This window comes from Cynocephalus volans, chromosome 4, assembly GCF_027409185.1.
Source record: "Cynocephalus volans isolate mCynVol1 chromosome 4, mCynVol1.pri, whole genome shotgun sequence".
Taxonomy (NCBI): Eukaryota; Metazoa; Chordata; class Mammalia; order Dermoptera; family Cynocephalidae; genus Cynocephalus; species Cynocephalus volans.
In genome coordinates this window covers 149,365,085-149,381,160 of record NC_084463.1, presented here as the reverse complement: position 1 = coordinate 149,381,160, position 16,076 = coordinate 149,365,085, and the positions used below count along the sequence as shown (strand labels likewise).

At 33.4% G+C, this 16,076-nt stretch overlaps 2 protein-coding genes across 2 annotated transcripts; both read left to right on the top strand.

Annotated features, from left to right (window-relative positions):
* The first annotated feature begins 255 nt into the window (after nucleotides 1-255).
* LOC134376789 (olfactory receptor 5T2-like) lies at nucleotides 256-1,176 on the top strand. The gene has a single exon (XM_063095314.1). It carries the CDS (start codon nucleotides 256-258, stop codon nucleotides 1,174-1,176), a length of 921 nt encoding a protein of 306 aa, XP_062951384.1.
* Nucleotides 1,177-12,976: 11,800 nt separating this feature from the next.
* On the top strand, nucleotides 12,977-13,921 carry LOC134376521 (olfactory receptor 8K3-like). Its single transcript, XM_063095037.1, has one exon. It carries the CDS (start codon nucleotides 12,977-12,979, stop codon nucleotides 13,919-13,921), a length of 945 nt encoding a protein of 314 aa, XP_062951107.1.
* The last annotated feature ends 2,155 nt before the right edge of the window (nucleotides 13,922-16,076 follow it).

Genomic DNA, 16,076 nt, shown 5'->3' with positions numbered 1-16,076 from the left:
TTGACCTGCTGGCTTTTGCATTGGTAAGAGTTCAGTGCATCAGTGAACATGTCTGTCTTATATTTTATTCTGCAGTGAATGGCGTGAACACTTGTCACTGTCTTCTGATGTGCTGCTAGAAAATCATGTGTACAAGAATATATATGTGTGAAGGTATTTTTCATGTTCCCTTGAATGAAAATATTGCTTATTGTTTATAGTGAGGTGAACTGTAATTTTACAAATACCTTCAAGTTTGTTCTATGAGATTTCAACATGGAGAATATCACTGAAGTTACCATATTTGTTCTGAAGGGCCTCACGGATAATGTTGAACTGCAGATCACCTTTTTCTTCTTGTTTCTAGCAATTTACCTCTTTACTCTCATGGGAAATTTAGGACTGATTGCACTAGTCATTGGGGATTCCAGGCTTCACACCCCCATGTACTATTTTCTGAGTGTGTTGTCTTCTGTGGATGCCTGCTATTCCTCAGTTATTACACCAAATATGTTAGTAGACTTTATGTCAGAAGATAAAGTCATTTCATTCCCTGGATGTGCAGCACAGATGTTTCTCGCTGTTTCTTTTGGAACCACGGAATGCTTTCTCTTGGCTGCAATGGCTTATGATCGCTATGTGGCCATCTACAACCCACTTCTGTATTCAGTGAGCATGTCACCCAGAGTCTACCTGCCACTCATCATTGCTTCCTATGTCGGTGGCATTTTACATGCTATTACACACACAGTGGCCACATTCAGCCTGTCCTTCTGTGGATCCAATGAAATTAGACACATCTTTTGTGATATCCCTCCTCTCCTCGCTATTTCTTGTTCTGACACTCACACAAACCAGCTTCTACTCTTCTACTTTGCTGGCTCTATTGAGATATCCACTATCCTAATAGTCCTGGTCTCCTATGGTTTCATTCTGGTGGTGGTTCTGAGGATGCACTCTGCTGAAGGGAGACGAAAAGTGTTCTCTACATGTGGCTCTCACCTAACCGGAGTGTCCATTTGTCATGGAACTGTTCTCTTCATGTATGTGAGACCAACTTCCAGCTACACTTTGGAGCATGACATGATAGTGTCAATATTCTACACCATTGTGATTCCCATGCTGAATCCCATCATCTACAGTTTAAGGAACAAAGATGTAAAAGTGGCAATGCTAAAAGTGTTTGGGGAAAATTGATTTATCAATAAAGTGTATTTTCATGGTGAAAACTAACAGAAAACAATTGAGAGTGATATTCTGTACCTCAGTATCAAGAAGGTATGAGGAAATGTTGGTTTTATTTTATTAGTTTAATTCTGTTCTTGGACATTTTTAAGAAAGTGTCATTGGCAACCCTATACCTATACTGTTACCAATTTTACATGCTGAAAAACTGTATCATCCAGTTTTCTTTTTCTATGTTCATTCTGATATTCGTGTATACACATGTATTTATTTTTAAACATATACTTACCCATATATATACATAGGTCCTAAGACTGACTGATATACATGAAAGACAAGCACACAAGCTTTTGTATATGTAATCTTTACTTTAAAATGCTGCCTATCATTTTCTTTTATCTCCATATAACTACAATTGTATAGACTCTCATAGCTGTAGTCATAAATAATATTACAGTTATATCTGATTAACTTGATCAAACAGTACCTAATCCACAGAAAAGCCACTGCTCACATAAGTTCAGATCATTTTCTATGGAATTGTTTGTATGTGACTCCAGTTCAAAGTAAACTCCATCCTTAGGTCTCTGTATTCACAGCAATCTAATCACAGCCTATGGTTCAGACACTACAGATAATGTGCTCAAATTCCTAGGTGTCATTTTTGGGCTGATTGGTGAGTGTCTTTTACTATATTATACAGAGCATGGACATGAAACCAATTCGGTCATTCTTTCACAGAAAAAAGAATAGACATTTTACTTATCAAGATTATAGTAAACTCAAGAAAAACAGAAGAAAATCACAATTCAGAGTAAGATATAACAGGTTGGCAGATACGACTCTTCCCAGAACTAAGGCCCCTTTCATATTTGCGGGACTCCCAGTAGGCCTTGCTCCTACTCAGCTTTTGGCTCTGTTTTCCTTTGTTTCCTACCACTCTGTGATGCTCTTACAGATGCCGGCATTCCTCACTGCCCAGGCCCAAGAAGGAAAGTGTACAAAAGATCTGTACTGCACTCACATTTAACCCTGCTTAAACAGACCTTATATTAATCACAATGACCTGTCTTCCTTACAGATAAGTTTTAGTGGTAGTGTTTTCTTCTCCTTCCTTCATCCCCTTTCATAAATTTTAATTATTATTTTGTGAACTCATCTCTTCCTCAAGAGTTCCCTTTGTTCATTAATCACAAGACATTATCCTTAGAACACAGAGTAAAACTGAAGTGTGATTTCCTAAAATGAGATTTAAAAGCTTAAATAACCAACCCTTCAGCAGTACAAAACAGAGCATCTCCTACCACAATATATTTCTGCACAAAAACTAAGAATTTATTTTTTCCATCTAAATAAAGGTCTCTCTGTTTTGATATCACAGGAATCCTTCCTTCAAATGTCAAAACAAAGTCATAATCATTGATATCCAATGATCTGTGCATATTCAAATAATTCCAATAAGGACCAACCCTGTGAATGTGTGTGTATGTATGTGTGCTAATAATTAAGCATGGAAAGGATCCTAAAACAGAACTCAAAATCAAAAGGAATGATAAAAGTTATGCTTAAAATGTTTATAGGATAGAGAATAAACCATACACTTGAGAAAATAGATACAATTATGAATCTTTTGAATTAATAAATAATAGATGAAAAATCCATAGAACCACAAACAAAGTACTTACTACACATGCAGTTTACAAAGGAAGAAACCTATTATGGACAATGCATATACTTTAATAATGATTTGGAATATGTAAATGTAACATGATATAAAACCATCTTATACTCATAAAATTGACACAAATTTCAAAGTTACTAACTTCAATGTGAAAGTGAGGTGATAGTGTAAAGGAAACATTCTTACTGTGCTGGTGTGGGGTGTAAAAGTAACAGACACTTTGAAAAACAATTTGTAAATATCTAATAAGTGTATATATTCAGGCAAATCAGAGAATAATATGTAGCTAAGTGAATTAATGTGGATGAGTTCAAAAGCAAACACCCAAGTTAAAAAAATAATTTTTCAGAATAAGATATTCAGGAGTATATCATGCAAATGTATTTAAACATCTTCAAGCTTAGAGTATATTTTGTTTATGAATATAAATATATATAGTTAAACAATGACAATCTGCATGTGCATGACAAATGATAGATAGGATTTACCTATGCTAAAGGAGAAAATGTGATAGGATGGCGAGGATTAGTAGAAAGAGGAAGGGCTGTACAAAGAGTTTCCATTCTATAAAATATGATTTATTAGGTAAAAAATGAAGATTGACTAATATGAATTTGTAACATCAATTGTACGCCTATGTAATATCCATAGTGAAAAACAAGTACGTTTAATTTTAGAAAAATACATAGTTACATTGTTAATTTTTACCAGAACCCTTAAGATTGGTAGAATCCCCTTAGTTAATTACATACTTTTTTAAAATTTGGTAGTTGGCAAGCACAAAGTAAAGTGACTACCCCAAATTTGAAACTTCTATAAACCAAAAGCTATCATAAATTAGTTATGAAGACAATTATTTTATTGCATGCTATAGACACATACATTACAAAGTATGCATAAAAATTATATATGCAAAATATAAAATTAGGCACTCCACTCAAAATGACATATAAATGAGCTACCCTTGTACTTTCTCCGCATTTTTTACTTCCTCCAGCCCCTGGAAATCTGTGTTCAATTTATACATATTTTTGTAATCTGAATATTTCATATGAAGGAATCACAGCAAAGGCGATCTTTGTGGCCTGGCTGCTTTAACTTAGCATAATGTTTTCAAGATGAATGCCTGCTGTAGCATGTATTGATTATTTATCTTGCAAAACTAAGACTCCATGGCCATTGATCAGCAACTACTCATTTCTCCCAACCACCAGCCCTTTGCAACCACCATTCTACTTTCTGATTATGTAACTATGACTATTTCAGATAACTCATAAACCTGGAATCATGTGGTATTTGTCCTTCTGTGACTAGCTTATTTTACTAAGAGTTGTGTCCTTCAGGTTTATTCATATTGTCGTATATTGGTTGTATATTGCAGGATATCCTTTTTTAGCTGAAAAACATTCCATTGTATTTATATACAACATTTTCTTCATCAATGTCTATGTTGTTTACACATCTTCTCTATTTGGAAAAAAGCTGCAATCAGCACAAGCTTACTAACATCTCTTTGAGATCCTAATACAAATTCCTTTGAATAAATACAAAAGAGAACACTGCTGGATCACATAGTAGTTCTATCTTTAATTTTTTCAGGAAGTACCATAGTGTTCTACATAATGCCTGCTCCATTTTCCATTCTCATCAATTATTAACAAGAATTCTAATTTCTCTCTCTCTTCCCTATACTGTGTATTTCTCTCTCTCTCTCTCTCTCTCTCTCTCTCTCTCTCTCTCTCTCTCTCGATAATAGCCTTTCTAGCAAATGTGAGGTGATAGCTCATTGTGGTTTTGATTTGCATTTTTTTGATATTGGTGTTGAACACATTTTCAAATGTCAGATGGCCATTTCTATATCTTTTTTCTGGAGAAATGTCAATCCAGATCTTTAGTCTATTTATTACTGTTTTTAATCACGTTGCTTTTTGTTTGTTTTTGTTCTGTTTTGTTTTGCTATTGAATTGTAGGAGTTCCTTACATATTCTGGAAAATAGCCTATTAAATATATGATCTGCAGATTTGCAAATCTCTATATTATGTATTCACTCTGATTGTTTCCTTCACTTTGCTGTAGCTTTTTTTATTTTGATGTAGTCCAACCTGCTGATTTTTTCTTTTCATGCCTTCACTTTTGGTTTCTTGAAGTCATTTTGAAGACTAATATAATAAAGATTTTCCCTTATCTTTTCTACCGGGAGTTTTGAAATTTCAGGCCTTATGTTTAAGTCTGTAATCAAATTTGAGCTAAATTTTTAGTACAGTGTGAGATAAGGGTTCAATTTCAATATTCTCTACATGGACAGCCAATTTTCTCAGCACCATTTGTTGAAAAGATTATTCTTTCCCTATTGTGTATTATTGGCAACCTTGTCAAAGATCAGTTGACTGTGTATGCATGCATTGATTCCTGGAATCTCTCTCTATTCCATTTGTCTATATTTCTGTTTTGTGCTAGTAACATACAGTTTTTATTTGCTGTAGATTTGTGATATAGTTTGGAATCAGGAAATAGGATGTCACCAGCTTTGTTTGTCTTTGTTTAGATTGTTTTGGCTATTCATGGTATTCTGTTAATTCAAATGAATTTTAGTGCTTTTTTTCAATTTTTTTTTTTTTTAAAAAGCAAACAAACAAAAACACCATTAGGATTTTGGTAGGGCTTGCATTGAATTTGTAGACTGCTTTAGGTAGAATGAACATTGTAGCAATATTAAGTATTCCAGTTCGTGAATATGGGAATCCTTTTCATTTGTTTGTTGCATTGTTTAACTTCTTTCACCAGTGTTTTGTAGTTTTTAGTGTCAAAGTCTTTCCTCTCCTTGGTTAAGTTTGTTTCTAAATATTTTATTATTTTTACTATATTCATTTTTTACTATAATCATTCTCTTTTATGAATAAATAATATCCCTTTATGCACATACCACAATTTGTATAGCCATTTATGTTTTAATGGATATTTGGTGCTATTTCTACCTTTGGATGTTGTGAATCGTGTTTCATGTACATGTCCTTGTTTCATTACCTGGTTTCAATTCACCTAGGTATATACCTAGGATTGGAATTGTGGGGTCATATGTTAATTGTATGTTTGACTGTTTGAGGAATTTCTAAACTGTTTTCTATAGCAGCTGAATGATTTTACATTTTATATTCTCACCAGGAATACAGGAGGGTACCAAGTTATCTACATTCTCACAAATACTTGCTGTTGCTGTTTGTGGTATATCACTGTAGTTATGATTTACATTTTCATAATGCCTAATATTGAGCAATTTTGTATGTGCTTATTTACCATTTGTATATCTCTCTGAAGAAATTCCTATCAACACCCTTGGCCCATTTTTCAATTGGGTTAAATTCTTGGTGTTAAGTTAAAGGATGTTTTTATGCATTTTAGATTTTCAGTGAAACAGAAATGTCCTGAGGAAAGTCATTCTGGACAAGCACAAAGACATGGAAAGAGCGGCTTCCACTGAGTGTGATGCTGATCCCACAAGAGTCAGGCTAGAACTCAGCCATTTTGCCACAGCCAACCGCAAAGAGGATGATAAATAATTCATCCATGTGCCCTGAGGAAAAGAAAAGAAAAAAAATTGGTAATCAGCCATCCCATCTGTGCTACAGTGTGTGTTTCAATTATTTTTTGTCATTTTAACAACTACTTTATCAGCATTATTCAAAAGTTTCCATCTTTTCATCTTTACAGACATACATACTAAAACTATATTAAAAATATTTATTTACTTGTTTATGTTATAATCTTTATTTATTTATTTTTTTAGTTTTTGTTGTTGTTGACATGGATTGTGCTTAAAAATCTTTCTGTTTCTAATCCAGGCCAGTATTGAATTAATTAATAAAATAATATATTGAAGCAAGTAAAATTATTTTAGCTTTACAAAATTTAATCTTTTATAATTATTTATTGCACTGCCTTGCAATATGCATATACAGAACATAATTATAAGTTGGATGTCAGGAGTATGATAGTCTCTTTCACTGGTAGTGGAATGTATATTAATAAATATATTCTTTCAGTAGATCCATTCTTATTTAAATAAATTAAACTTGCTTGTTTTACCTGAATCAGGAATTACTTCAGGAGACATTTTACAAAATTTTTCATTTATGGAGCAACGTGGAGACACACACAAACCTGTTAATTGTTCTTATACATGTAGAATTCAGGAAATGGCAACTGTGGGAACAAATATATTAAATGATGGCAGATCCAGATTAGAGAAATTTCATACAGTAGAATTCAAGAAAATATTGGTGTGTATGTGGTAAAATAAATATCATTTAGATACATATAGTTGATAGAGAGGGTTACATATCAAAAAGAGACGTGTAACAACATATTTACACACCTGAAAGCATGAATAGCATGTTCTTTAGAAGGATGTATTCCCTTTTAAGCAACATATCAACTTTGTATAGGAGGAATATAAGTAGAAAAGGAGACTTGAAGTGAGGGTGGAAGACGAGGACTGATGATAATTATGGGATATGGAATTAAGGTATTATTAACTTTTAGTTCTTTAAGACAAAAAAAGAAACAAAAATAAGAATTACACTCATATTCATTATTCTATCCTTTCTGAATCTTTAAAAACACTATAGGACGTGTTTAAAGAGTTCTATCGCTGTCCATAGATATAAAGCTTGGCCAAAACCACTGTGGAAAATATCGTATGTTGAAGCAATTTACAAGTGATTAAAGCATGCATCCAACAAATAATATACTTAAACCCAGATATCTCAGTGGGGACAGGACAAATTAGTAACAAATAAAAGCAGCTGAATTGCATGTAAAAGAACATTTTCTCAATAGGGGAATTAGAGGTGCCGTGAATAATTAAAAATCACCCAGTGATGTTGTTTCCTTTTCTCGGATGCTTTTAGAATAAGCACAAAATTGCCTTCAACCTCCCAGGAGAGTGTTTTTAAAAGAAGAGATGCTCATAAATACTTTTGACTGCAGACAGGTTAGTAATCATGTGAGAAAACTAGAACCAACTCCTCACTATAGGTGAGTATTTGGCACTGGTCATCATGATTATTAGATAAACCCCAGTGACTATTCTTCACCCTCATCTTTAGATTAAGGTGTTATGAGCATAGTCACTAACGCTAGACTTAGTACACTATACCATGCACATCAGTAATCTCTTTTCATAACTATGTTTTATACAATTATCATCTGTTATAAATACAATTTTTATGTTCTTTGACAGTTATAAGAGACCCTGTTTCTATTTGTTATTGTTTCTACACTATACTGGGATTCTAACCAATAAACATTCTGAAGAGGTAATGAGCATTCAAAAGGTCCACCTGGAAAGCTGTCTAAAAAAACTCCAATGTGTGAGGTTCTGATGCTAAGTGAGTGTCTATGTCTCAAATACTAGTAGTTTTTCTGGAAGAGATTCCAGTAATTTAGCAATGTCATATTATCATTGTCTCTTATTATTGTGCATCCATAGAGTTTCATTTGAAGCCATTTGTGGCCTTGCTTTACTAAAACCATCCAAGACTGTGCTTGGCAGAGTGGAAATTCCCTCAAGAGCAGTCCCTGATGCATGAATTTTGGGTAAATAATGTTATTTGGTAGGTGATTTCAGGAAGGATGAATGAGGAAATGGGGAATGTGAGACAAAGTAAGTATGATGCTTAGTAAAGTGGGCAGCAAAGAATAGGTCACTGCTGTAAGCACTGGGACCCAATACCTTAAGATGTGTTGAGATGTCCTGCAGAAATCTTCTTGGAGTTCTCCAAGAAAAACCAGGGGAACTTTAATATTTATTCATTGGTTCCTCTCCCTTGTTGTTTGAATATTGCTCCTTGACATATTAAGTCCCATGCACTTCTCACTTGCCTTGCATAAGGTTTGAGTAAGCTCTCTAGACACTTTGCCTTCAGGAAAATTAAGAAAACACTTGATGTGCAAAGCAGATAGCATACCAGCAGAACTCTACCATGTCTGCAGACCATGTCATAGGTGGGCCAAAATGATAAGAGATGAGGAGACAGATGGTTTGCTATGGTGATATTTGCAGTAGCAAGTAATGGCAAAGCTCAAGTAAAATACTAGATATTTTGAACATGGCTAACATGTTTACCACACCACAATAATTGGATGCCTTTGTCCCTACTATTTTTGTATTAAATTTACACTTGTTTTCATTTTGATGGTGAGGCTCAAGGTTTGGAAGTAACTTCTAACATACCTCTAATGGGGGTAAAACTGAGCTTAAATTCAGTACAATTAAAAGACCAGGGAGATTTAATCCTTGGAAGAATTATAAATTAGATATATGTATTCTGTTCCAATATTGATGAACTTGCTACTCGTTACACAATGTATCATTCTAAGCTTAGGTGTTCTCTTTCTGTTCATATAATGTATGTAAAAGCCTTAACCAATGTTTTATCACAACTCACTTTTCAACAAGGGATTCAGTAGCCCTGGATCAGAAACTTGGGTCAAGGACCAAACAATTTAAAAAAAAAGATTCTGCTACAACACCAATTACCCAGGAAGTTATGGGATTTTAAGTGTTCTGTGCCAGGAACTGAAGGAAGAGAGCAAATATTCAAGTCCGTTTGTTATTTTGTCTCTCACACACCTTAAACACTTTGTAGTTTTGCTCTTCTACGTTCCCTTTCCTGTCTCATAATGTACCCATATGCATTAAGAACATTTTCCATCCTGATTTTCATGTTATAAATTACACAAATCACAAGTGAATAGAGAAAAGTATTTTGGGAGGATGGAAAGAAGAGAGTAGGAGAATTTCCCATATCTCTTCCCAGGTCTCAGTCACATGACAGGCACCCACAAATCATATATCTCAACCCATGGGATTTTGCCCGGGTATTAGAGAATCTAGCATAATGTGATATAATTATATTGAAGAAATACAGCTTAAGTAAAATCGGCAAGAATTATCACAAACCACATATAGTGGCTTTGGGATTGACCTTGAATCCCATGCTTATGAGTATAACACTGTACATCTTTTATGAAGTTACATAAATTTAGTATTTGCTTAGAAGGATTTGCCAACTTGCACATTTTTTTGGATTCCAAAGTTGTAATTTGGAAAGATTTGTACTGATTTTTTGTCTTTCATAAATGCCCCTTTACTGCAGTTACTATTTCTCTATTGAGACAATGTGGTATGTTTTTCATAATAAAGATTGGAAATATAAACAGGAGTTCATTGAAATTAGCATCAGCTGTGTTACACCAGAAATATATGGGTGTTTCTTCTTTTGCTTTGTAATTTTATAGTAATTAATATGTGTGTGTATTTCCACTGATGCCAACTCACCCAGAGAGGGCTGAACTCAATGTATTTTTTAGAGTTATTCAAGATTCCTCCCCCTCTTTTGAGTGGCAGCACAATGTTCTCAGTTTGACAGACCTGGGATGAAAAGATTTGCCAAACTGTTCAAACTTCTGTGGACAATTTCTTTCTTTTGACATAATTATTTGTAACTTAAGATATCAGTCTTTTCAATTTTTGTTGTTGTTGTTGTTGTTCTGTTGTTGCTAGTGAATGTTTATTTTTACCTTTTGTAAGTATTTTGTTAACATTGTGAGTAAATGTTTGTGTAGAGCAGATTTTCTGGGCAGGTGTATTCTGCCTAATTAATCTAGAATGTCTATTCTATTTTTTTGTTTGTTTGTTTATTTTTATTTAGGAACATGCAGAGGTTCACGTTATTAAGGCTACAAAAGTTTTAAAGTTTTTTTTTTTTAAGCTCTGATCTATCTAGGATTGATTTTTATATGGATTAACTGAACATCCAATTTCATGATCTTCTATTGGGATAATTCTCTCCAGCTTTTCTTATTCAATAGACTTTTGCCATACATGCTACCCCTGTCTAAACCATGGATCTATACCATCATGTGTCTTTTTTGATTTCCCTATTCTGTTCCATTGATTATTTGTCCATTTTTGTGTCAATTTCACAGTGTGTCAATAACTCTAGCTTTATTATTCTTAATATGTGGTAGCTCAGGTTATTATCAAGAGTGTCGTGCTTATTTTTTATCACTTACATTTTCCATATCCTTATTAGAATCAGCATCAAATTCTACAAAATCCCATAATAAGATATTGATTGGAAAAGCACAAAGAAAATAGATCAATTTGGGCAAAATTGGCAGTTTAATAACACTGAGCTATGCAATTCAGAAACATAGTATTTCTGCTAGTTTATTTATGACTACCATAATATTTTCCAATAAAGTTCTAATTTTCTTCTCTTAGGAATCGGTCCAGTCTAATTTTAATAATAGTCTATCAAATTATGAAATTTTCCCTCTATTCTAAATTTTTATTGATTTGGCCATTCTTAATGGTGTTATTTCTTCATCTATTCAAATATCCATTTTTTTCAATTCAATCAGATAATATGGTAAATTGTATTTATAGATTTTCCAGAATTAAATTTCTCAGACAAACATGAGATTAAAACAACTTGAATGCAGTGCATTATAATTCTTAAACTATTTAAAAATTGATATCAATGACGTATTAGTATTGTTTAGGATTTTATATCTATATACATGTAATGGTGGCTCTAAAGTAGGATTTTTTTATTATATCTTTTTTTTTTTTTTAAATCAGTGTTTTCTGGTCTGCTAGAGTGAATCGCATTTTAGTAATCATTTTTTTAATACTCTGGAACATTTTGTGCAGAATGTAGATAATCATTTTTCAAAAAAGCTTGCAAGTACATGCCTTTAAAAGAATTTGAAGAGGAAAAGAGTTGGAAAAGTAGAAGTAGAGAAAATGCAATCTTCAAATCAGAGATGTTAATTCAAAATATTTGAGGTATACTTGATTGAAAGTGAAATAAATATATAAGAATAAAAAAAATAGTAAATGTACTCCATTCCTGTAAATGCCATGTCCAATTGGCTTTATTTGGATCACATAATTATGTGCCTTGTTCATATCGTATTTTCTTAAATAAGAAAAATTTGCGTACATCAGATTAATCATATAATACCTAGTTCTATTGCTCCCAATTACTTCCCTTTTATTTCATCTATATACTTCAAAAATTAATAGTTTCCCTACTCCTTTTAGCATTTCTTACTTTAGAGTTATATTTCTGATGTAGGATAGGTATATTTGTATTAGTTTACCTGATCACTTGAGGTGGTAAATTAAAAAATATGTTTAAATAAATATGTTTACTTACCTTAAAATGTGCCGGAAAAACACATCATTTAAATGCACATTAAACACATCGCTTTAGAGATATTATTGCTAAGGTCAAACCAAATGTGGGAACACCTGCTAGTCATTTGTTGTCAGACTGCAGACTGAATATCCTATAGACACGTGACTTACTTGATCTTTAACACGTAAAAAAATCATAAAGTTTGCACCGAAATGTTAAAGTTTGGATACGCGGCTCTAGGGGAAAAGAATAATGTGGTATGTAGAGTGGGGATGTTGGGAACTCCTACAACCAAGCTAAAAGACTTCCTATCATCACAAAACACCATTAAACGATGTTTAAAACATATAAAAGCGCAGTGGAGTGAGAATACAATACTAAAGATCAAATGGATAGTAGAATGAGAACAACATTCAGACAAACAGAGTTATAATGAGAAGAAATAAGTAAAAGTCTGTTAAATGAATTAGTAGTGGTTTCCTTAAGGGATTGAGAATGAAGCTTCAGCAGTGAGAAGCTTAGGTCTATTGCTTTCCATTATAATTTCCTCTAAGAATTGGACATGGTTTACCTAATTAAATGTAGTCTTCAATGAAAAAAATTGAAAATTTATAAGGATTTGTACTCTAGACCAAACTTTTTCTAATGGCATATTGCTGACAGAATAGTAAAGAAACTCTATACACCTTGTAATAATAACCTTTATATGACTCAAAAATAAAATGGCTGTTATATAGTTCATGTTGTAATGGTTTCTAAATTCGGTTTAGGTTCAATGGCAAGGGAAGTCTTAATTTAAATTGCTTTATCTGAAAAAAAAAAGATTTATCTAAAATATAATGGTTTGAATACTACAATTTTAATAGGTGTTATCTCCTGAAGACCGATGACTTTGTATTCTTCTCAGAGTAAGTTTAATTAATGGCCTGGATAGATGAACACAATACAACACTGCTGAAAGAATTCATTCTCATGGGAATCACAGACCGTCCTGAGCTGCAGGCTCCCTTCTTTGGGCTGTTCCTCATCATCTATGTAACTGCAATGGTGGGCAACTTGGGCATGATCATCCTCACTAAGATTGACGACAGGCTCCAGACACCCATGTACTTTTTTCTCAGACATCTGGCTTTCATTGATCTTGGCTATTCAACAGCTGTGGGACCCAAAATGTTGGTAAATTTTGTAGCAAATCTCAATACAATCCCCTATAATTGGTGTGCTGCACAGCTAGCTTTCTTCATCATGTTCATCATTAGTGAACTTTTTGTTCTGTCAGCAATGGCCTATGACCGGTATGTGGCCATCTGTAACCCTCTGCTTTACACAGTTGTCATGTCACGAAGACTATGCTGGGTTCTGGTAGCAGTCCACTGTCTCTACACTGCCTTTCTCTCACTGATAACCACCATAAAAATTTTTATTTCATCCTTCTGTGGCTATAATGTCATTAGTCATTTCTACTGTGACAGTCTGCCTTTGCTGACTTTGCTGTGCTCAAGCACACATGAAATTGAGCTGATGATACTGATCTTTTCCACATTTAACTTGGTTTCATCTCTTCTGATATTCCTTGTATCCTACATACTGAACCTTGTGGCCATCTTCAGGATGAACTCTGCAGAGGGAAGGTGCAAGGCCTTCTCCACCTGTTTATCTCACCTGACTGTTATATTATACGGGACTCTATTCTTTATGTATGTGCAGCCCCAGTCCAGTCACTCCTTTGATACTGGTAAAATGGCCTATTTATTTTACACTCTGGTAATACCCATGCTCAATCCCATGATCTACAGCTTGAGGAACAAAGAGGTCAAAGGTGCCCTGAACAGGATACAGAAAAATCTGTTCAAACTTCCTATTTGAAGTTCAATGTAGAATGTATGTACAATAAATTAGGTTATAGACCATCGTTTATTATACATGGTAAGACTTTAGGAAGCATTAATGTGTAAAAGGCATGGGAAACTAGAAATGTTTTCCTTGTTTTCAGTATAAAGATGGTCAAGTGCTAATCATCCTTTTGATCTCCACTTAGATTTGTCCCCAAGTTCCGTGTAAGTGCCTGAATTCTGGATCACTGTTCTTACATTCCCCACACTAATGTTAAAATCAAAGGGAAGCCTTTTGTTATCCATCTTTTATTAAAGACATTCTTGTATCTTCATTTTTTTTTTCATTAAAGACATTCTTGTATCATTCGAAATATTTTTTTCTTTGTGTCTTACTTACTGTTTAAATCCCACTAGAATGCTGACGTATAGAAGAATGGCAGTTATTGTTTTATGTATTGGACAAAAATAATGCAACAAATAACTGCCTTAATAACACTTTAACTCTATCTCCCTTGTGGCAGGTGGCATCTCAGATTTCTGTTAAAATATGATATTAATCCTTCTCTACCTCTTTATAATATCCAAAAACAAGGGAAAATAAAATTTAAAAATATCACTTATACTATCAACCAAAACTGTAAATCATTAAGTGAAAAATCTAATGAGCAACATGCATGGCTTCACTTCAATGAACTATAAAAATATTAGTTAATTATTAAAGAGGGGTCGTATTCATAAAATCTTTGCCCAGTCCTATTTCCTGAAGTGTTTCCCCGATCTTTTCCTTCAATAGTTTTATAATTTCTGGTCTTTAATATTTATTTCTTTAATCCATTTTGAGTTGATTTGGCATATGTTGAAGGTGTAGTTCTGGTTTCATTCTTCTCTGTATGGGTGTCCAATTTTCCCAGCACCATTTATTGAGGATGTAGTCTTCTACTCAATGGATGTTCTTATTGCTTTTGTCAAAGATCAGTTGGCTGTTAAGTTTTTGGGTTGATTTCTGGATTCTCTGTTCTGTTGCACTTGTCTGAGTGTCTGCTTTTATGCCAGTACCATGCTGTGTTGGTCACTAGAGCTTCATAGTATAATTTGAAGTCAGGTAGTGTTACACCTCTGGCCTTATTTTTTGTTGCTCAGGATTGCTGTGGTTACTCATGGTCTTTTTTGTTCCATGTGAATGTTAGGATTGTTTTTTTATGTTTCTGTGTAGAATGTCATTGATATTCTGATGGGGATTGCATTGAATCTGAAGATCCATGGGTAAGAAGAAATGAATGCAAAGAGGTTGGTTCTCCCTAAATATTCTTATGTTTCTATTTCTGGGTAGAATGCCATTGATATTCCATGTCCATGGATAGGAAGACTCAATATTGTCAAGATGTCAGTTATTCCCAAATTGATCTATAGATGCAATCCCAGTCTAAGTCTCTCTTTTTCCTTTTGGAACTTTGAAAGCTGATTATAAATTTTATTCAGAAAAGTAGCAAAGATAATTATGAAGGAAAACAAGAGTTGAAGGAGTTACACTCTCAGTTGCTATGAGCTATTATGAAGCTCTAGTAAGAAAGAAAACATGGTAATTTCCTAAGGACAAACAGACTGATCGATGGAACTGAGTAATGATTAAAGAAATATATCCATGCACATAGTATCATGTGATTTATAAAAAGGCATCCCAGTTTTCCAAGAAAGAAAAGGTGATCTCTTTGCTAAATTGTATTAAATAATTTGTATATCTCTTTGGAAAAGAAAAAAATAATCTGGACACCTACCTTACACCCTTTTCAGAATCAATTCCTTGGAAACCTAAACATGAAATACAAATGTAGGAGATGTTTTTGTGATATTGATGTATGCACAGAATTTTAAACAGAATATGCATAGAATTAGCCAGATAAGATTGGAGATTAGTTGGAATATTTTAGAAAGTTTTGTTTATCAAAATTAACAGTATCAAAATGGCAACACTTACAGTGGGAGAGGATATTTTTATCAAACCTACATAATCAGACATATATATTTGATAGATTAATTATGATGAACATATAAAAATAATTCCAACAAAACAATGAATAACTGTCATAAAACCCAAAAGAGAGATGGAAAGAAGACAGAAATGAGCACTTACCAATAGAAAATATATCAATAGCCATTAAATAATTTAAAAGTCCTCAATTTCTTTC